Below are 21,081 nucleotides of genomic sequence, written 5' to 3' on the forward strand. Positions count from 1 at the left end.
CCTCGAACCATCTGCCTACTTAGGCTTTTCCTCGAGGCACCTGGTCACTTGCCCCAAGAGAATCACTTAGGGTTTGGTTGCAGGTTGCACCCACACAGGCGCCATTCAAACCTCCTCACCCATTGAGGCCCAATCACCGCGCCTAGCTTAGGCAATTGGCTGAAAATGTCCTGTCCACCAGTGCAATTGTGGGGACCAGCACCCAGCTCACGAAAGAGGGTCTGGGTGGGTGCCAGGAGAAGAGCTCTATTGTGCCTGGGTTAGTAAGGCACATGCGACATAATTCACCACTGCCCAAGGCCGACATGGGCCTTTTATCAAATTGGGAGAGGGCCTAGCTATTACTGTTTTGTTTTGTTTAGCTGCTATCATATTTTTAAAAAATAAAAAATCAGAATCCTAAAACAATGGTATGTTTTACATGTGTTTAGCAAGCTGATACTTTTTAAAAAATATATATATATATATTTTATTGATTTTTTACAGAGAGAGAAAGGGAGAGAGATAGAGTTAGAAACATCGATCAGCTGCCTCCTGTACAACCCCCACTAGGGATGTGCCTGCAACCAAGGTACATGCCCTTGATTGGAATCAAATCCAGGACCCTTTAGTCCGCAAGCCAACCCTCTATCCACTGAGCCATACCGGATGAGGCACAAGCTGATACTTTTAACACAAAAGGCATTGCAATATAATTGTGTTATTCACAAAATAATTATAAAAGTAATACATAAAGCCGAGGTGAGGTGAGGTCTGGTAATGGTCGCTGGGTCCAGACTAAGTGTTTAGGGATTGATGCCAGGCAGATTTGGATTCTGATTCTTACTCTATCCCTTCCATGTGGCATGGACTTGGCCATTTCTCTGAGCCTTGGTTTCCTTAACATAAAATGGTTCTACTAACACCTTGTTGAGTTGCGCCCTGCCCCCCTTTCCAGACTCCTACATCTCTGACTCATTGCTTCTTCCCCAGAATATGAAAGCACCTTTGTTTCTTGGATAAAACAGAAACTTGAGGTGTGTGATTCTCTGGAATTGGGGCAGGGCCCAGAAGAGTCTGTTGAGAGCGGCAGCTTGTGTCTGCCTGAAGTCAGACTATTTTGAAAGACCTCGAGGGCCCATCGCTTACAAGACCTCTCTCTGAAGGAACTAGCTAGTGCAATTTCAGTGTCTTTTCTAAGTCAGTTCCATTCTCTCAGCTTCCAGGTTCAGGGAGTATAATACCACAGGTTTCTAAAAATAACCCTTGGCCATTCTTTCTCTTGTGAATGCTATGGAGAGAGAGTGTCATTTGAGGGGTAGAAAAGGAAAGTAAATTTTGTTCAACACATACTGAACCTCATTGCTTCTACAGAGGACTCTTCCCACGCCCCCCTCTCCCCTTTACCCCAAGAATCATCAGTTCACTCCCCTTCCATACCTCTGATTCTATTATATTCAACAGTTAATATTGTTCATCAGATTTTTTTAATTTCCTTGGTTTTTAGATTCACTTGTTGATAGTTATGTATTTGTTGTTCATAATTTTTATCTTTGTTTACTTTCTCTTCTGAAAGAACCCCCTTCAGCAATTCATATAATTCTGGTTTGGTGGTGATGAACTCCTTTAGCTTTTTTTTATTAGTGAAGCTCTTTATCTGGCCTTCGATTCTGAGTGATAGCTTTGCTGGGTAGATTATTTTTGGCTGTAGGTTCTTGCTATTCATCACCTTGAATATTTCTTGCCATTCCCTTCTGACCTGCATGGTTTCTGTTGAGAAGTCAGCTGACAATCGTATAGGTGCTCCTTTGTAGGTTACTACCTTCTTTGCTCTTGCTTCTTTTAATATTCTCTCTTTGTCTTTTGCTCTTGGAATTTTAATAATGATGTGTCTCGGTGTGGTCCTCTTTGGATTCCTTTTGTTTGGAGTTCTGTGCGCTTCCTGGACTTGTAAGTCTAATTCTTTCACCAGGTAGGGGAAGTTTTCTGTCACTATTTCTTTCAGTATGTTTTTGATATCTTGCTCTCTCTCATCTTCTGGGACCCCCATAATTCTGATGTTGGTTCGCTTGAAGTTGTCCCAGAGGTTTCTTACATTATCTTCAATTTTCTGGATTCTCTTGCCTTCTAGCTTCTGTGGAGGAGTGTCTTCTGGCTCTTTATGTTCCAAATCTTTGACTTGATTCTTGCAATCTTCCCTTCTGTTTTTAGGACTCAGTAAAATATTTTTTATTTCAGACAATGTATTCTTTATTTCTTGTTGATCCCTTATCATTTCTTGTTGACTCCTTATTAATTCTAGTTGATCTCTTTTCATATCCTCATAGGCCTTATCCATCTTTTCTAGGAAATTCTTGAAAAACCTTATAAGCGTAGATTTGAACTCTATATCCAGACGCTTTTTGTCCTCCATTTCTTTTGTTTGTGATCTATTTTGTTGTCGCATTTCGCAGTTACAGATGGGACGGGGTTTCAGGGTGGAGCCTGCAGCTTTGGCTTCTGTCAGCCCCGCCCTATGTGGGTCCTTCAGTGCTCGCTGCCGGCGCCTCTGAGAGAAAGGTGCCCTCGATTTTCGCCTGCTGCCAAACAGTCTATGCTCTCCCCTAATGAGCCCGGTATTGGGGTTCAGTTCAGTTGGAAGTGGAGTTGGAGGTGGCGTTCAGAGCAGTCTGGAGCCCAGGTCTCCTTCCCGTCAGGGCAATCCTGCGGCACAGCCGACCGTCCCTTCTCTGCGCGCCATGTGCGCGCCTCCGGGACCTCCTTCCGCCTCTCCCCCGGGTTCCGCCTTACAGCCCGGCTCCCTATGGCTGAGCCTGAGTCCCCGGGGTCCGGCCCAGAACCGGGTTCAGAGCAGTTGGGGGCCCAGCACAGTCGGAGCTAGGACTTTTAATCACGTTCTCATTTAATCTTCACAAAATCCCTAAGAGGAAGAAATTATTTTCCCCATTTAACGTAAGAAATTTAAAGCAGAGAGATTGAGTCCCTTGCTAATGAGGAGCAGAGGATCAAAGTGCTTTGCAAATGGGAATTCTCAACAAAACATGAACTCTTTGGAAAGAGGCCCAAGGATGACTTAGTGTGGGGCTCGGGATACATATCCTTTGGTTAAAGCGGGAGAATGCAAGGTCGGTTGACATTCACAATCATTTCAAGGAGAAGATCAGAATTTTAATGCGCCATTCATTAAAAAGAACTTAAGCCCTAATCCGTTTGGCTCAGTGGATAGAGCGTCGGCCTGCGGACTGAAAGATCCCAGGTTCGATTCCAGTCAAGGGCATGTACCTTGGTTGCGGGCACATCCCCAGCAGGGGGTGTTGCAGGAGGCAGGTGATGGATGTTTCTAACTCTCTATCCCCTCTCCCTTTATCTGTTAAAAAAAAAAAATCAATAAAATATTTTTTTAAAAAGAGCTTCAAGCCCGGCTGCTGTGGCTCAATGGTTGAGTATCAACCTATGAACCAGGAGGTCATGGTTCAGTTCCCTGTCAGGCCACATGCTCGGGTTGTGGGCTCAATCCCCAGTGGGGAGGTTTGCAGGAGGCCGCCCATCAGTGATTCTCTCTCATCATTGATGTTTCTATCTTCTCTCCCTCTCCTTTACTCGCTCTATGAAATCAATAAAAACATTTTTTTAAAAGAGCTTCAAATATAGTGGGCTCTTCTTTTTTTCTTAGCTTTTTAGGTACACTCTTCTGAATACTTATATGTTACTGATCTTAGACCTTTATAAACTTGAAATATAAAGATTGTCAGAGTAGCTTCTCTACAGGTTGAAGATATTATGGTCCTGATTCCCCCCCCCCCCCCCCCCCCGCCCCAGCTGATTCTAGGGAGTTCCTAGAGGGTTCCTGTCATTTGCAGGGAGTATGAGAGGACTTTCACAGTGAGGAACAATGCCCCTGACCGAGGCGTTCTCTCCGACTCCACACACTAGAGGTGCTCTTGGTGATGGGTCAGTGTTCCCAGGGTGCCATCGAACTATGAGCCAGCTGTGGGGACTTGAGGGCCTCTCTTACTCAACTATCCAGGGGAGCTCTGACTCATGCCTTTGAATTTTCCCACTGCCCTCATCCTCATCCTCTAAGAACTGTGAAAAGCCTCATGGACTAAAACTGCTTACAGCCCAAGTCCTCAGATTCTCCCTCTTCTAGCAGAAAACAAGGGGAAGAGATGCACCAGGAAGGGACCAAAAGTCAAGAAACATTGGGATATAGAGATACCAGTGCCATGGCAGGTGCCTCACCCTGAGACAAAGAAGCGAGGCCTGGCACCCACTGCAATTCCAGTTCCTTTTCTAGGTCAATTCCATTCTCTCAGCTACCAGGCCACTTCCAGGCTTGAGTCTCAGTGTTTAGATCCCGAAGTTAAGCATTACCCAAATACCTCCCATAAATCTAGATTAGTCAGCGTGGGAGAGTGAGGGGCCCCGGCACCAGGGATATGGAAGAGGAAGATACTGGATTAGCCAAGGGACAGGATCAGAAGAAGGTGGGGTTGAAAACCATAGCCCAACCTTCAAGACTTCTCCAAGAATAAATGTTATATACTTATGGTGTTTTATCACTGTTTCAACATAGTAGAACATGCTAGGAAACATCTGTTGGAGGAGGTCATCAAGAGAACATGACTATGAGCCCAACCTGGGCAATTGGGAGGCTCCTCCGCCTCCCCTGTCCTTGAAATGTATGTTCTTCCCACTGGTCCCAAATGGGAGCCATTTTCAAGGATGAAGACTTGAGAGAGCAACATGGTTTTTTTGTTGTTGTTTTTTTAAATATATTTTATTGATTTTGTACAGAGAGGGAGAGAGATAGCGAGTTAGAAACATCGACGAGAGAGAGTCATCGATCAGCTGCCTCTTGCACACCCCCTACTGGAGATGTGCCCGCAACCAAGGTACATGCCCCTGACCAGAATCGAACCCGAGACCCTTCAGTTCCCAAGCCGACGCTCTATCCATTGAGCCAAACCGGTTTCGGCGAGAGAGCAACATGTTGTTGAGACCATCTGGATGCATACATGACTGACGCCTATGAAGGCCTCTATATAAGCTTTTTTTTTAATATAATTTTTTATAGAGAGGAGGAGAGAGGGATAGAGAGAAACATCGATGAGAGAGAATAATCAACCAGCTGCCTCTTGCACACCCCCTATTGGGGATGTGCCCGCAACCAAGGTACATGCCCTTGACCGGAATCGAACCCTGGATCTTTCAGTTCGTAGGCTGACGCTCTATCCACTGAGCCATCTGGTGCCGGCAATATATAAGCTTTTAAGACTCTGGCGGGATGGGAGGAGATCTACTAGTAGCTGCCCAAGACAAGACTTATATGTAAGTTCCCTGGCTTGTTAAACCTGCCACCTACTAGTCTAGAGTAGCTGCCTCTTTCTTTGGTCTCTCCTTGCCCTCGGTGTATGGGAACCAGTTTCAGATTCCCCAGGTTTCAAACCAACAGCACCCCTCTTGTTGGCTAAGTTCCATCTCCTCAGACACTAACCCTTGAATTAACCACCATGGGCCCCACAGTTTATAGTTAACTCCTTTAAACTTCAATGACATACATGTCTGTAAGATAGATAATATGACCTCAATTTTACAAACGAAGAAACCTACAGCGGTAAGGTGAAGAACCATGCTTCCATTATACTGGTACCAAGAGGTAGAGTGTCACCTGACTTCAAGGCTGAGCTCACAGGTCCTGTACCTCATATCTGTAAAGGAAGATAATTATGAAATGAGGGTCTCTTCCTTGGGGGTTAGGGTTGGGACACAGGGGCAAGGGGCAAGCAAAGAAAAAATTTTCATTACTCCCTTATTTTTGAACAGTAATTGTGCCGAGGAGAAGCTGTGTAGTATGATGGTTAGGATAATTTAAGCTTCAAAATCAGATACATTGGATTCCATTGCCTGCTCAATGAAGCTGTTACTGCAAGAGTTTCTTTTTGGACTGAGCTTGAGCGCCCCCATTTGGAAAGTGAGCCGATCAGCCTCATGGGTCTGGCTCAAGCATTAAAATTAAATTAACGGTAACGTATTTGGAGCGTTTTGCACAATTTCCAGCACATTGTGTGGGTTTTTCTTGTCACTACAGTTATTAGATGAGTGGGAGCAACAAAGAATAAGATTCTGACTGCGTACTCAGCCCTTAAAAGGAGGGAGAAAGGGGAACAGGGCGCTTCTGTGAACCGGGAAGTCCTGGTGGTGGCAGGGACTTTTATCCAGGAGTGTTCGTGAGCTCCTCCAAGGCGGGGCGGCTCAGAAGGGGAATTCTGGTGATTAATTAGGTCAGTAGAAAGGGCACTGGGCTTGAAACCAGAGAGGCTGGGGACCAGTCAGCCACTCTCAATTTTCTTATTCTTAAATAGGGACCACACTGCCTACCCTCAGGTGGAGCGTTGCTCAGGGTTAGAGGATTCTATTATGTAAAAATGCCATAAATGTGCTCAGCTTCCCAGAAATGCCTTCTCTAAGGACAGGAGCCAGTTCATTTGTGTCCAGAACGCGCTTTGGGGGGCCGTGTGGGTCATCGGACCGGGAGCCGAGGTAGAACCGCGCCAAGGCCGACTCAGTAGCCGGTAAACCCCTCCTAACGGCTCTCAGAACCCGGCCCCCTGTCAAGCGTTCCCTAGCAACAGCGTCCGGAGTCTGGCCCAAGAGGCCAATCAGCGCAGACGTAGTTGTTTCAGCAACGAGAGTGACCAATCACGGGGCGCTGTCAGAGCCACGTCCTCGAGCCAATGGCCCCGAGCACCAAAGGAGCGGTTAAGAACTGTAACTGCGGGAGCCCAGCTTCGGAGCGGACGCTCCTTTGATAAGATCCGCCGGAGGGGACGAGTGACCGGGGCCGTGGAGGCAGGTCGCCGCCCTATTCTGTGAGGGCGTTTCCCGGTTGTTCCACTCCGTGTCAGTGACCCACGACGCGACGCCGTGATTCCCGGGCTCTGGCCGCAGCGGGCCCTATGCGGAGCCAGCACCGGGCCGGCTCAGACCCCGGGCCCGCGGAGCAGTCTCCTCGGCCCGGAAGAGACAGTGGCCGGGTTGTAACGTCGAGGACCTGGGGCCTGAAAGCGGCCAGAGGGTTGCCCTCGCCCCCGCTCCACCCGAGCCCAGAGCTTGGCCCCGAGCGGAGGAGAAAGGGCTGTGAAGCTCGGGCCTGGGCGAGTGGAGGAGCCCGAGGCGCAGAAGGCCGTGCACCCGGACGGGACGCGAGAGACCCACGGCCACCTGGGGGCGCTCGGCGAAGCCCTGTAGGGGCTCGCGCGGCCCATTTTCGCTCATTTATCCATTCATTCGTAACCTACTCAAACCGATTCTTGGGTGAGAGCTGCAGACGCGGAGATTACCCACAGGACGCAAAATGCCGAGAGGGGGTTAGGGAAAGGAGGAGCTAAGATGGCAGGTATCAGGCCGAGGCTGGGGAAGGCCTGTGTTTTATGTGGGAATAATTTACCATGACCATCTTTCCATGTCTACGACTACAGTGCAGTGACTTGAACAGCTTTATTGCGATGTCATTCACAAACTATATCCTTCACCCATTGAAAGAGTACAATTCAGCCGAAACCAGTTTGGCTCAGTGGATAGAGCGTCAGCCTGCGGACTGAGGGGTCGCGGGCTCAATTCCGATTCCGGTCAAGGGCATGTACCTTGGTTGCGGGCATATCCTCAGCAGGGAGTGTGCAAGAGGCAGCTGATCGATGACTCATCAATGTTTCTAACTATTTCTCTCCCTCTCTGTAAAAAATGAATAAAAATAGATTTTAAAAAAAGAGTACAATTTAATGCTTAGTATATTTAGTTATGAAAAACCATGCCACAATCCATTTTATTTTTTTATTTTTAAAAAAAATATATATTTTATTGATTTTTATACAGAGAGGAAGGGAGAGAGAGAGTTAGAAACATTGATGAGAGAGTCATCGATCAGCTGCCTCTTGCACATCCCGTACTGGGGACATGCCTGCAACCAAGGTACATGCCCTTGACCGGAATCGAACCCGGGTCCCTTCAGTCCCCAAGCCGACGCTCTATCCATTGAGCCAAACCGGTTCTGGTCACAATCCATTTTGAATATATTTTATTGGTTTTTTTTACAGAGAGGAAGGGGCAGAAATAGAGAGCTAGAAATGTCGATGAGAGAGAAATATCGACCAGCTGCCTCTTGCACACCCCACACTGGGGATGTGCCTGCAACCAAGGTACATGCCCTTGACCGGAATCGAACTCGGGACTTTTCAGTCCACAGACCGACGCTCTACCACTGAGCCAAACCGGTTTCGGCCACAATCCATTTTAGCACATCTCAGAAAGAAACCCCTTAGCCATCCCCTTCAGCCCCTGGCAACCACTAACCTTCTTTCTGTCTCCACAGATTTATCTATTTGGGACATTCATATAAATGGAATAAAAAGATATGCACTTTAAAAAAACTGGCTGCTTTCACTTAACATGTTTTTGTGTGTATTTTTTAAAAATACATTTTTATTTCAGAGTGGAAGGGAGAGGGAGAGAGAAAAACATCAATGATGAAGAGAATCACTGATCTCCTCCAGCACACCCCACACTGGGGATCCAGCCCAAAACCCAGGCATATGCCCCAACCGGAATCAATCCTTACCTCCTGGTTCATAGGTCAATGCTCAACCACTAGTAGCCATGCTGGCAAGGCATCCCTCAGTCATTTTTTCAATAAAGTCACTATCTTTAGGATAGAGTAAAACTCAATGTAAGGATTACTGCAGGTTGTTTTTTGTTTGTTTTTTGCCAAGTTATCCTCAGAATGTGTTACTGCTTTTGTTATTCCAGTCTTCATTCCCTGTAGGCTTTGGAGAATTGTTTTGCCCATAGTAGATGCTTTAAAATATTAATGGGTTGGACATTTTAATGATGTTAATTCTTTCAATCCATAAACACCGTATATGCTTCCATTTGTATCTTCTATTTCTTTTTTCAATGTCCTATAGTTTTCCAAGTACAGGTCTTTTACTTGGTTAAGTTTATTCATAGATAATTTATTTTTGTTGCAATGGTAAGTGGATTTTTTACAAAATAATTCTTTAAAAAATATATATTTTATTGATTTTTTACAGAGAGAGAGAGAGAGAGAGAGAGAGAGAGAGAGAGAGAGAGAGATAGTTAGAAACCATGAGACATGGATCAGCTGTCTCCTGCACATCCCCCATAGGGGATGTGCCCGCAACCAATGTATATGCCCTTGACCAGAATCAGTCTGCAGGCCGATACTCTATCCACTGAACCAAACCAGTTTTGGCAAAATATTTATTGTTGAAAGTGTTACAGAAAAAAAAAAATTAAAAATTAATATATATATATCCCTATATTTATAGCAGTATTGTTTACAATAGCTAAGATCTGGTAACAGTCTGAAATGCCCATCAGATGAGTGGATAAAAAAGCTCCGGCATAGTTACACAGCAGAATACTATGCAGATGTAAAAAAAAAAAGGATCTCTTACTCTTTGAGATAACATGGAGGGACCTGGAGAGTATTATGCTAAGTGAAGTAAGCCAGGCAGAGAAAGACAAATATTACATGATCTCATATGTGGAATCTAATGAACAAAATAAACTGACAAATCTAGAAACATGGTGGCATGGAACAGAGTGAATAATCTCAGAGGGAAGAGGGGAGGGGAGGAAGAGATTAAACAAAGAACTTATATGAATACCAGTGACTGGTGCACGGATTCATGCACGTTGAAAGGAAATTAATTAGGTGGCCAGCGGGTGTGTGTGTGTGTGTGTGTGTGTGTGTGTGTGTCTAGGTGAGATGGGTTGGACACACCCTGGAGCCAACCTCCCTTGGTCCTTTCCTGGCCAGCTGCATCTGGGGTGGTGCTGTGGCTTGAAGGGCATCTGAGGAGTGAGCGGGGGTCCCTCCAGGTGAGGTCCCTTGGCCTGGCCTGCAGGGGTCGGGCCATATCAGCTCTCCGACACCCCCCAAGGGGTCCTGGAGTGTGAGAGGGCACTCTGCAAAGTTGCTGTTGTACAGAGTGTGGAACACAGACGCAAAGGTGCAGTAAACCAGATTCGGGCTGACAGTGCCCCAGCAACAATATAACCCACAGCCAAAGGTGGAATCATGTGCCCTACGAGGAATCAGGCTCCCTCCTCTCTGCTTTTGGGGTACATCATGGTAGAACCGCAGCTGCCAAATCACTGCAGCTCAGCAACTCCTGCGTTGAGCGTCTGCCCCCTGGTGGTTAGTATGCATCATAGCTGCAGGTCAGATGGACACTTAGCATAACAGCCTTTTTTATTATTATTTCTTTCATAACAGCCTTTTAAATATATTTTATTGATATTTTTACAGAGAGGAAGGGTAAGGGATAAAGAGTTAGAAACATTGATGACAGAGAATCATCTATCAGCTGCTTCCTGCACACTCCCTACTGGGTATGTGCCCACAACCAAGGTACATGCCCTTGACCAGAATCAAATCTGGGACCTTCAGTCCGCAGGCCGACGCTCTGTCCACTGAACCAAACCGGTTAGGGCTCAGGTGGATTCTTGAGTTACCAAGCAAATTAAGGTTGTGGGAGGGGAGAGTGACTAGTTCAGCAGCATGAATGAAGACTCCCATCTGCTCCCCCACTCCCCGCCCCCGCCCTCACCCCTGTTTCAATCTTCCCTCTATTTTGCTCGCAATGTCTTTCCTCATTTGTGGAACTGGAATGGTAACCATCACCTCACATAGTGGTGGCAAGGAATAAATAAGACAGAATGTGTAACATGTTGGGTATGTTGCCAGCACATACGAAACTCTTAACAGTAATTCCCTTCCCAAAGGGGCAACAAGGAAGTTCCCATTATCCAAAGAGAAGGATCCTCTTGGAAAGACACGAAAAGGAACCCAGGGGCTCCCCCGCTCACATCCGCCCCTCGCTCGGGTAGAAGCGCTCGGACTGCCGGTGGCTAATCCCAGGCCGCTCGGAGGCTTTCCCGCCTCCAAGCTCAGTCACCGGCACCCGGGCCGGTTCCTGCCCTTAGACTTCCGTTGGCTTCGTTCAAACAGGCCGCTTCCGTCAGCATCCAATCAGAACGCTCGGTCTTCGGCCGCCGTCCAATGAGCGCGTGGGATAGGAGGAAAAGGGCGTGAAGCCCAATCGCAGCGCCATTACACTTGAGGGCAGAGAGGGTAGGAAGCCGTCATGGCGCTCTGGTCAATAAAATCGATAGCTGGAAGCTGCCTGTGTTCCAGGCAAAGGCGGTGCGGTGGCAGCGCCGCCATTTTCGCCGAAGGCATCTTCCGGTGCCTGTCCCCCAAGTTCGGGCAGGAGTTTCCTGAATAACGACGAGAGGTTTCCGTTAGCCCGCAGGCGGCTGATTCCGGTTTCCTCCTGGCGGCCCCGGGACGCTCCGTCCCGGCACCCCGAGGGCTCCCAAGTCCCGGGGTCCGCTAGGGGCCGAGGCCGGGGCGGGAGGTCCTGGCGCCGGCTTCGCTGGCCCAATGGCACCGCCTTCCGCTCCGCTCTCCGCTCGGGGACCCGGAGAGGCCGGGCCCGGCCGGAGAAGGGGAAGGAAGCCCAGGGCGGTGAAGTTCGCGGACGTGGCCGTGTACTTCTCCCCGGAGGAGTGGCGGAGCCTGCGGCCCGCGCAGAGGGCCCTGTACCGGGACGTGATGCGGGAGACCTACGGCCACCTGGGCGCGCTCGGTGAGCCGGGCCCAATCCGCTTCCGCGGGGCCGAGGGATGGAGGAGCTTGGCTGGGGCGGGGGTGGGAGGAGGGGCGGGAGGAAGCAGAGTGTCCAGGTCCTGGACTGCGACCAGGATGTGTCGGTGGAGGAGAATGGGGGCTTGGCAGGAGATGCCACCGGGAGCATATTTACCCAGTTTTTTTTTTTTTTTAAATGTATTTTATTGATTTTATACAGAGAGGAAGGGAGAGAGATAGTTAGAAACATCGATGAGAGAGAGTCATCCATCGATCAGCTGCCTCTTGCACACCCCCTACTGGGGATGTGCCTGCAACCAAGGTACATGCCCTTAACCGGAATCGAACCCGGGACCCTTCAGTCTCCAAGCCGACGCTCTATCCATTGAGCCAAACCGATCCCGGCTACCCAGTTATTTTTAAATATATATATTTTATTGATTTTGTACAGAGAAGAAGGGAGAGAGATAGTTAGAAACATCGATGAGAGTCATCAATCAGCTGCCTCTTGCACACCCCCTACTGGGGATGTGCCCGCAACCATTGTACATGCCCTTGACCGGAATTGAACCCGGGACCTTTCAGTCTCCAAGCCGACGCTCTATCCATTGAGCCAAACCGGTTTTGGCTACCCAGTTATTTATGAGCTGGACCTCTAACTGGTTCTCCTTCCCCAGGGTGCGCAGGTCCCAAACCAGCCCTCATCTCCTGGTTGGAACGAAATACCGAAGATTGGGAACCAGCTGCCCTGGACCCACAGGAGTGCCCCAGGGGATTAATGGTCCAAAGAAGTGAGTGAAAAATGCCTGCGGAGGTCCCGCAGCTTGTGGTGACTCCGTTCAGAGCTGCGGTGGCTGTGACCCAGGTTGCAGTTCACAGTCTCAGGGTACCATTGATGATGGTGTTGGTTTGGTCCCCACACAGATTCACATATCAGCTTGAAGACCAACTACAGTGGAACCTCGGTTCTCGAACTTAATTCATTCCGTAAGGCTGTTCGAAAAAACCGAATCATATTTTTCCCTTAGAAATGATGTAAATTGAATTCATTAATTCCAGACTCCCAAATGATTCTGTTTTAGCCTTTCTTATCTATAGTACATGTGTAATATACTGTTTATACAAATTTATAGATACTTTAAAAGCAAAAGAGATATGAAATTTAAATTTAATAAGAAGGAAAGGAAATGTACAGTAAAATATGAAGATTTAATAATAATAAGCAGCAACAAAAGCAAAAACAAAACAAAACACGAAAATATTCACAGCACAACATCCTGAGATGTTAACAGTGGTAAACGGATTCCTACTTTCACAGTCATGACCATACAGTTATCAGCTTGAAAGGGTTGTCAGGTTGAGAAGCAAGTTGTTCATGATAGGAAACTTCCAGAACTGAGGTTTGACTGTGTGTAGTTTTCTATTGTGAATACAGAAGCTACTACCCTTTTGCCTCCTTCCCAGGACCCCTGCCCCTCATTGGAGAGAACCTGTACCTCTGAGTTGTGTTTTGGCTGAAGGGGTTTCATGGAGAACAGCTGCCTGGGGTGCAGGGGCCTCTCTGTCCTCAGGCAGAACCCTGACCAGTGTAAGGCATACAGCACTCTCCTCAGGATCAAGCAAGGCTCTGATTAATGCCATTCAGGTCGAATGGCCCCAGATCCACCCAAAGGGGCAGATGGAACTGTCTGAGCTGGAGTTTCTATATCAGATTCTCTAAGACCAGGGTTATCTTTCTAAGATTGTCAAATGGCAATCAGTTATACTAATCACTTGGGGGACCCTATCCCAGAACTATTTACCTTTATAGATGTCTACAAAAGTGTATGTTTTAATAGTGCCAATTGATTTGATGTATGTTTAGGTTTGAGAGCCATTGGGTACAATAGCGTTATGGTCCTCACAGCAGTGGTTCTCAGACCAATATGGGCATTGCTCCTGATCATGTTACAAATCAGACTGGCTAAATAAAAAACTGGGAGTAGGGCCCTGTAGTCTGTTGCAGTAGCCCTCCAAATGATTCTGATCACAATACAATTTGAGAACTATTGAGCTAGTCCCTGCTAGCTCATGCCTTGTTTCCACTTCCTACCTTATACTTACCTCTTCAAAACTCTTCATTTTTAAAATCAATTTAATCTCCAAGAAACCTTCCCCAATTTCTCCCAGCTGGGTTAGGGGCTCCTGTAATTCCCTCCATACTTTATTAGTAGTATGTCACACTCAGTTGTCTGTGTCACTAACACTCCTTGAAGACAGGGGCCAAGTTATTTGTCTTATAACCTGTAAACAGTATAATAGGCAAGAGCAGTAGCCCCCTGTTTGTTAAGTTAATTTCTCCCGTGTCCCTGTAGAAACCAGAACCAGAAAGAAGAATGGAGAGAAGGAAGTATTCCCACCCAAGGAGGCACCCCGGAAGGGGAAAAGAGGACGGAAGCCCAGCAAGCCCCGACTGATTCCCAGACAGACATCTGGGGGTCCCATCTGCCCTGACTGTGGTTGTACCTTCCCTGATCACCCGGCTCTGAAAAGCCACAAGTGTGCCCAGAATCTAAAAAAGCCTTACCCTTGCCCAGACTGTGGGCGCCGCTTTTCCTATCCATCTCTGTTGGTCAGTCACCGGCGGGCACATTCTGGCGAATGCCCCTATGTTTGTGACCAGTGCGGCAAACGTTTCTCCCAGCGGAAGAACCTCTCTCAGCACCAGGTGATCCACACAGGCGAGAAGCCCTACCACTGCCCGGACTGTGGCCGCTGCTTCCGTAGGAGCCGGTCCCTGGCCAATCACCGGACCACTCATACAGGGGAGAAACCCCACCAGTGCCCTAGCTGCTCGCGACGCTTTGCCTACCCCTCCCTGCTCGCCATCCACCAGCGCACACATACAGGAGAGAAGCCCTACACCTGCCTGGAGTGCAACCGCCGCTTCCGCCAGCGCACGGCTCTGGTCATCCACCAGCGCATCCACACCGGCGAGAAGCCCTACCCGTGTCCAGACTGTGAGCGGCGTTTCTCTTCGTCCTCTCGCCTGGTGAGCCACCGGCGAGTGCACTCTGGGGAGCGTCCCTATGCCTGTGAGCACTGTGAGGCCCGCTTCTCCCAGCGGAGCACGCTGCTCCAGCACCAGCTCTTGCACACAGGAGAGAAGCCGTACCCCTGCCCAGACTGTGGCCGTGCCTTCCGTCGAAGCGGCTCCCTAGCCATACATCGCAGCACGCACACCGAGGAGAAGCTGCACGCCTGTGATGACTGTGGCCGCCGTTTTGCCTACCCCTCGCTGCTGGCCAGTCACAGGCGCGTCCACTCAGGAGAGCGGCCCTATGCTTGCGACCTGTGCTCTAAGCGCTTTGCCCAGTGGAGCCACCTGGCCCAGCACCAGCTCCTGCACACCGGGGAGAAGCCTTTCCCCTGCCTTCAGTGTGGCCGCTGCTTTCGCCAGAGGTGGTCTCTGGCCGTGCACAAGTGTAGCCCCCAAGTCCAAAACGGTAGTCCTAGACCTGCTGTAGAGGGAACCAGTCAAAAGGGCAGTGCCCTTTAGAATGGGAAGGACTGTCTCAAGTTCATTTCATTTCATGGAGAGGCCAGAGAAGGGAAGGAGAAGCCCTGGGTCATACGGGGCAGATTCAGAATGAAAACCCAGGTCTGCCACAGTATATTCTACCAGGTCTGAACCTGAGTATATTCTACCGCCCTGGCTGCCTTACTCTCTAGGACAGATGGTCCCATTAGGAGAGGTAACATCATTTGGTTCAAGTTTAACAAGCTCTCCAATCCTAAAAGAATTTGTGTGTGTGACCATCAGGGTAAAATTTCTCCCCTTACACTTTAGGGGCTGTCTGCTTTCTAATTTGCATGTAGGGTCTCCCTTGCATGCAGCCAGGAGGATCCTATTTAGAGGTGGCAGGGTATTCCCCTGCTCTGCCTCTTCGTCCAGACCAGGTGTAGCCCCCTTTTTACAACACTCCTGCCAAGTGGTGTTCTACTCTTGCTTTAAACCTCCCTTGACAGGGAGTTCACTACCTCACCAGGCAGGTCATTTCTTTGCAGGATAGCCATGATCTTTAGAAGGTGGCTAAGTGCCGTACTCCTTCCTTGAATGCCTTGCCCAGAATATGTTTATTTTTATTTTTATTTTATTGCTTTTTTTATAGAGAGGAAGGGAGAAGGACAGAGAGCTAGAAACATCAATGAGAAAGAAACATCTATCAGATTTCTCTTGCATGCCTTCTACTGGGGATGTGCCCGCAACCAAGGTACATGCCCTTGACCGGAATTGAACATGAGACCTTTCAGTCCACAGGCCGACGCTCTATCCACAGAGCCAAATCAGTCAGGGCCAGAATATGTTTAATATTTCCTCTATGTGGCAGCCTTTCAGGTTAACAGCATTTGGTCAATCATTCCTGAAAGATAGGGTTTCATTTCCCACACGTGATCTCCAAACATGATCTTCAGTGTTCCTTTTAAAGGGTCATACAAAAATAAGGCAGCACCACAGTGTATACTGTATACCTCCTTAGTCTGGACTTGTTTTAACAGCTCTAGATTGCATTAGATTTTGGAGGAGTGGCAGCCTGCACTGGGGTTTATTGGCTGGAGACACCCCAAAACCTGAGGTTCTTTTTTAAACCGCATGCTGTGAAGCTAAGGCTCCTGCACACTGGAAAATTGGTTCCAGTTGGATCTGGGACGTAAGTTCAGTGAGCGTTGGGTCAAGACGGATCTTAAGGAAAAGCAGGGGAGGCATATGGGCCAGCAGCAAGAAGTGAAAGCTCGACTGGCTTGTACTTGATCTGGAGGGTTTGGATTGGTTCCTTGCAGCCAGTGGTTAGAAAAGCCTAGATTTCACTTCAGCACATCCTCCGTGAGTCCTCAGTCAACATGTTTTTCATAAAATGCGGTGAGGCCCTTCAGGGAGGGTGGAAAGTTAGGTGATGGCAGACAAAGCAGAGTATGTAGTCATCAGGTTGTGTTCATGCTGCCCCTCACTTAGCCCCAGAGGTAGCAGTGTGTCTCAGTCTTTGAGGAGCCCCAGGGCACCCACCGAGGCGGTAGGCGCTCAGTAAAGCGGTACTGAGGTGAATGAACAGGCCTATCACTTGGCTGGGTTGCTGCACCAAATTGGAATTTCCAAACCTGACTGGTCTCATTATAACAGCTAGACAGGGCATCCTGCCACTTTAGTTCTGACCTCGGCCCCAGAGCCCAGAGCAGCTGGGGAACACAGCCTTTGTCATTGCTCTGTTCTGGTGTTCATTGTAACCGTCTCCTTAAATGATTAGCTACTCCAAGGTAGGGGTCGGACCAGATTGGATCTCATTAAAATGTCTGTTGAATGGATTGTGTTCCTTGTGGAATTACTGTTTATAAAATTCCAGAGGCCCAATGCAGGAGATTCATGCACTGGGGGGCAGGGGGGTACACCAGCCCGGGCTGCATCCTCGCAGTCCAGGACCCCTTGGGGCATGTCCACCTATTGGCTTAGGCCCGATGCCCCCAGGGATCAGGCCTAAACCTGCAGTCACATCTCTCTCGCAGTCCAGGACCCCTCACTCCTTACCGCCCCCCTACAGTGGAGGCAGGAGAGGCTCCTGCCACCACGGCTGCGCTCACCAGTCATGAGCCCAGCTTCTAGCTGAGTGGCACTCCCCCTGTGTGAGTGCACCGACCACCAAGGGACAGCTCCTGTGTTGAGCATCTGCGCGTGCCACCCCCCTTCCCCCCAGTGGTCAGTGCACGTCCTAGCGACCAGTTGTTCCACCAGCCATTCCTACATTTGGTAGATTTACATATTAGGGTTTTATTATATAAAATATAAGTCTAATTCCTTAACCAAGTAGAAATTTGTACAGTTCTGATGGAGACGTGCCCTACCCTACCTAGCAATTACCTGTTAGATGACTGCCTGCCCCCTATCCCCCCGTTTTATTTATTAATTTATTTGTTTCTTTCTTTGTTTATTTATTGTATAGCCCCTCCCTCCCCCGTTTTAGAACTGGCTCCCCTATTTTTAAAAAAAATACATTTTATTGATTTTTTACAGAGAGGAAGGGAGAGGGATAAAGAGTTAGAAACATCCATGAGAAAGAATCATCGATCAGCTGCCTACTGGGGATGTGCCCGCAACCAAGGTACATGCCCTTGACCAGAATCGAACCTGGGACCTTCCAGTCCGCAGACTGACACTCTATCCACTGAGCCAAACCAGTTTCGGCTCTTTCCCCTATTTTTATCACTAGGCCGACCTAACTATTTCTTTACCTAGGAACTTTACTTTGGACCTGACTGTAACTCATGAAAACTTGGGAGCCATTGGTGGCCAAGTTCCAATATGTGGTCTACAGAGGGCAGAGATGAGGGACAACTTCCTGGGCTTCCTAAAGCACTTCAGTCCCAGGTCCATTTGATGACCAGCTGTATCCTTCCAGTAATTTCCCCCTTCTGCTTCAGGTAGTTCAAGTTTCTTTTACTTGCAACCAAAAGAATTAACTAATACACAGCCCCCCTATGGGTTAATCTCCCACCTGCCTTTATGATCTATGAAGAAAAACTGGTCTCTTCTGATCTCCAGCCTCTGTTAAACCTTCAGTATCACTTAAGTCTTCCATCTATCTTGAGCCAGTGAATACCTTCTTCACCAAGAAAACACAAGGTGTTAAAAAGGAACTCCTTCAGCATTCCACTCCCCACCTGGACTCCAAATTTACCAGTGAGACCACTCTGCTCACTTGCTTACATCTCACCTCAAGAAAGCCTCATGCCATGGCCAGTGTGGCTCGGTTGGTTGAGTGTAGTCCTATGCACCAATAGGTCACTGGTTTGATTCCCAGTCAGGGCACATGCCAGAGTTGTGTGCTCAATCCCCAGTAGGGGGCATGCAGGAGGCAGCCAATTGATTAAATCAATGTTTCTCCGTCTCCCTCTCTAAAATAAAAAACATTAAAAAAAAAAAAAAAAAAAAAAGAGGGGGCGGAGGGTGGGGTGGGAACCTGGTGGAGGGGGGAAGAAATGAGGAACCTTTGTAATAATATGAACAATAAAGATTGATTAAAAAAAAAAGTATCTCATATGCAATGCTCATCAATATAGCTGTGCCTGAATTTCATCAACTGCCCTCAGGGACTTTGCTCCATCTAGTCATTCTCTCTTAGTTTTATCATTTTTGAGTCCCTCTCTTTTCTGGAACACATACATCCAAGCCTACAAACACGCTAAAATTTATCTTTAAAAACAATAAAGAACTTGCCCTCTGGCCTCTGGCCCCATCTATTTTCAGCTACATTTCTTGATGCACTAGTCTGCATTAACTGGATTCATTTTATTTATTCTCTAGCCTACTGCATAGTATTACAGTCACTTTGTTGTACATTTATGATGTTCCATGTCCTGTATGAGACACTTGATGTTCATTCCCATCTAATTTTTATAAGAACTGCATAAAGTAGGTGTTAGGAGATGCTCCTCCATGGGTGTCTCATGCTGCTACATATCTTGCTGATTATGCCCAAAATGCCAGGTCCTGCCCTCAAATTCACACCATGAGCCAATTCTAGACCTAAAGCCCCACTGAATGAGGGGAGGCTGGGTCCTATTGATGAAGGACCATGTTAACATTGGCAAAAACAAAACAGTAGGTCTTCCTAGCCTTCTCCAAATGTACTTGCAGTCATTCACCAGGGTAGCTGAGCCCTGGAGAACTGGACATTGGATCTAAATTGCATAAACCCTGCGCACACACACACACACAAAAAAAACAAACAAACAAACAAACAAAAAAACACACAGTCCTGGCCAGTTTGGTTCAGTGGATAGAACATCAGCCTGCGGACTCAGATTTGATTCCGCTTAGGGGCATGTACCTTGGTTGCCGGCACATACCAAGTAGGAAGTATGCAGGAGGCACCTGATTGATGTTTCTCTCCGATGTTTCTAACTCTCCCTCTTCCTTCCTCTCTGCAAAAAATCAATACAATATATTTAAAAAAAATAAAAATAAAAAAGCTGCTTATCTTTAGGACTGGCATTTGGCTCACTGTGGAGATAAATTCTGAGCCCTCCAAATATTTTGTCCAGTTGTTTTTGAATGCCGGAGGCCTTGAGCCATGCTGTACCAGTCTGACCAGATAAGTCTGTCCTAACAATGTGATTAATGGGGAATGCCTGTTTTGCTCTGGGACTGGAGTGTGAGTAGCTGAGATCAGTGGTGTAGGCATTCCCTGCCTGTGTGACTGACTCCCAATAACAATCCTGCACAGCAAGGCTCAGGGGAGCTTCTGTGGGTGGCAGCAAATTGTATATATTATCACAAATCATTACTGGGAGAATTAAATGCATTTCTGACCAACGCCACTGGAGAGAACACCTGGAGGTTTGGGCCTCCTTTCTCTGGACTCTGCACATGCGCCTTTTCCCTTTGCTGGTTTTAATCTGTATCCTTTTGCTGCAATCAACCAGAATCTTGAGTATAACATAAACAAACAAAAAGACAAGGCTTGGGCCACTCTTTACCAGGCTATTTCTCAGGATTGTGTTCCTAGCAAGCAACCTTGAGGGAGAGGTAATGTGTCTATCTGGTCAAAGAGTAGCTTACTTACCACTTACAGATTCCCCAAGCTCATTGCTCCTCCCCTATAATGCAGCTCACTGTGTACCTGACATCCATATGGGCCCCTCCATGTTGCCTCTGTGGAACTTAGGAGGCAAAAAGAACTTATGCATACATGATGCCTCGGCTGCTTGTTGAGCCATGTATAAGATCTTTTGTCTCTCACATAGGAGGCTCTTGTCTTCTGCCAGCAGCCATGAAATAGTTAGATTAACTTGCTAACTTCTAAGTAGGGTAACCTCAAACTGCACACCTGCTGGTTCGTATTGTTTGCCTATAGTAGAGGAGGAGACTGAGGCTCAGTATATAATAATTACTATATTATGATATTGTAATAAATAATTTGCCCAGGATCAGTTATCTAGTAAATGTAAGGGCTAGGATTCTAAGTCAGGTCTCACTCCAAAGCCAGCTGCTGGACAACTTACTACTCCCCTAAACTGTCCCTTAAGATGACTAGCAAGTTAGTTAATAAATCAATATTTTAGTTTTTATCTTGATTCCCTCAGTTTTCCTCTTTAACCTCTCTTGTAACTTAGCTTTCATGCCCCATAGCCTTCTCCTCTTCCTGGCGCCTCTGGGGCTTCCTTCTTGTGTGTATCTGTGGGAATTCCTTCCCAGTATTTCTGTTTTCCCAAACCCCAAGAAACTGGAAAACAGCACCAAACAATTAATGTGATACACCACCTAAACAAAATGAAGGATAAAAATCACATGATCGCCGGGACCGGTCTGGCTCAATGGATAGAGCGTCGGCTTGGGGACTGAGGGGTCCCGGGTTCGATTCGGTCAAGGGCATGTACCTTGGTTGTGGGCATATCCC

At 47.6% G+C, this 21,081-nt stretch overlaps 1 protein-coding gene across 1 annotated transcript; it reads left to right on the forward strand.

The window, feature by feature from the left end:
- Positions 1-11,096: 11,096 nt before the first annotated feature.
- ZNF689 (zinc finger protein 689) lies at positions 11,097-15,608 on the forward strand. The gene is made up of 3 exons (XM_036412798.2): positions 11,097-11,654; positions 12,331-12,444; positions 14,008-15,608. Exons 1-3 carry the CDS (start codon positions 11,450-11,452, stop codon positions 15,189-15,191), a joined length of 1,503 nt encoding a protein of 500 aa, XP_036268691.1. The 5' UTR covers positions 11,097-11,449; the 3' UTR covers positions 15,192-15,608.
- Positions 15,609-21,081: the final 5,473 nt, after the last annotated feature.

Source organism: Pipistrellus kuhlii, unplaced genomic scaffold, assembly GCF_014108245.1.
Source record: "Pipistrellus kuhlii isolate mPipKuh1 unplaced genomic scaffold, mPipKuh1.p scaffold_m20_p_48, whole genome shotgun sequence".
NCBI lineage: Eukaryota > Metazoa > Chordata > Mammalia > Chiroptera > Vespertilionidae > Pipistrellus > Pipistrellus kuhlii.

Coding starts and splice junctions, on each gene's coding strand:
- ZNF689 (XM_036412798.2), top strand. CDS start 11,450: ATGGCACCGCCTTCCGCTCCGCTCTCCGCTCGGGGACCCGGAGAGGCC. Junction 11,655..12,330: donor CGGCCACCTGGGCGCGCTCG/GTGAGCCGGGCC, acceptor CTCCTTCCCCAG/GGTGCGCAGGTCCCAAACCA. Junction 12,445..14,007: donor GGGATTAATGGTCCAAAGAA/GTGAGTGAAAAA, acceptor GTGTCCCTGTAG/AAACCAGAACCAGAAAGAAG.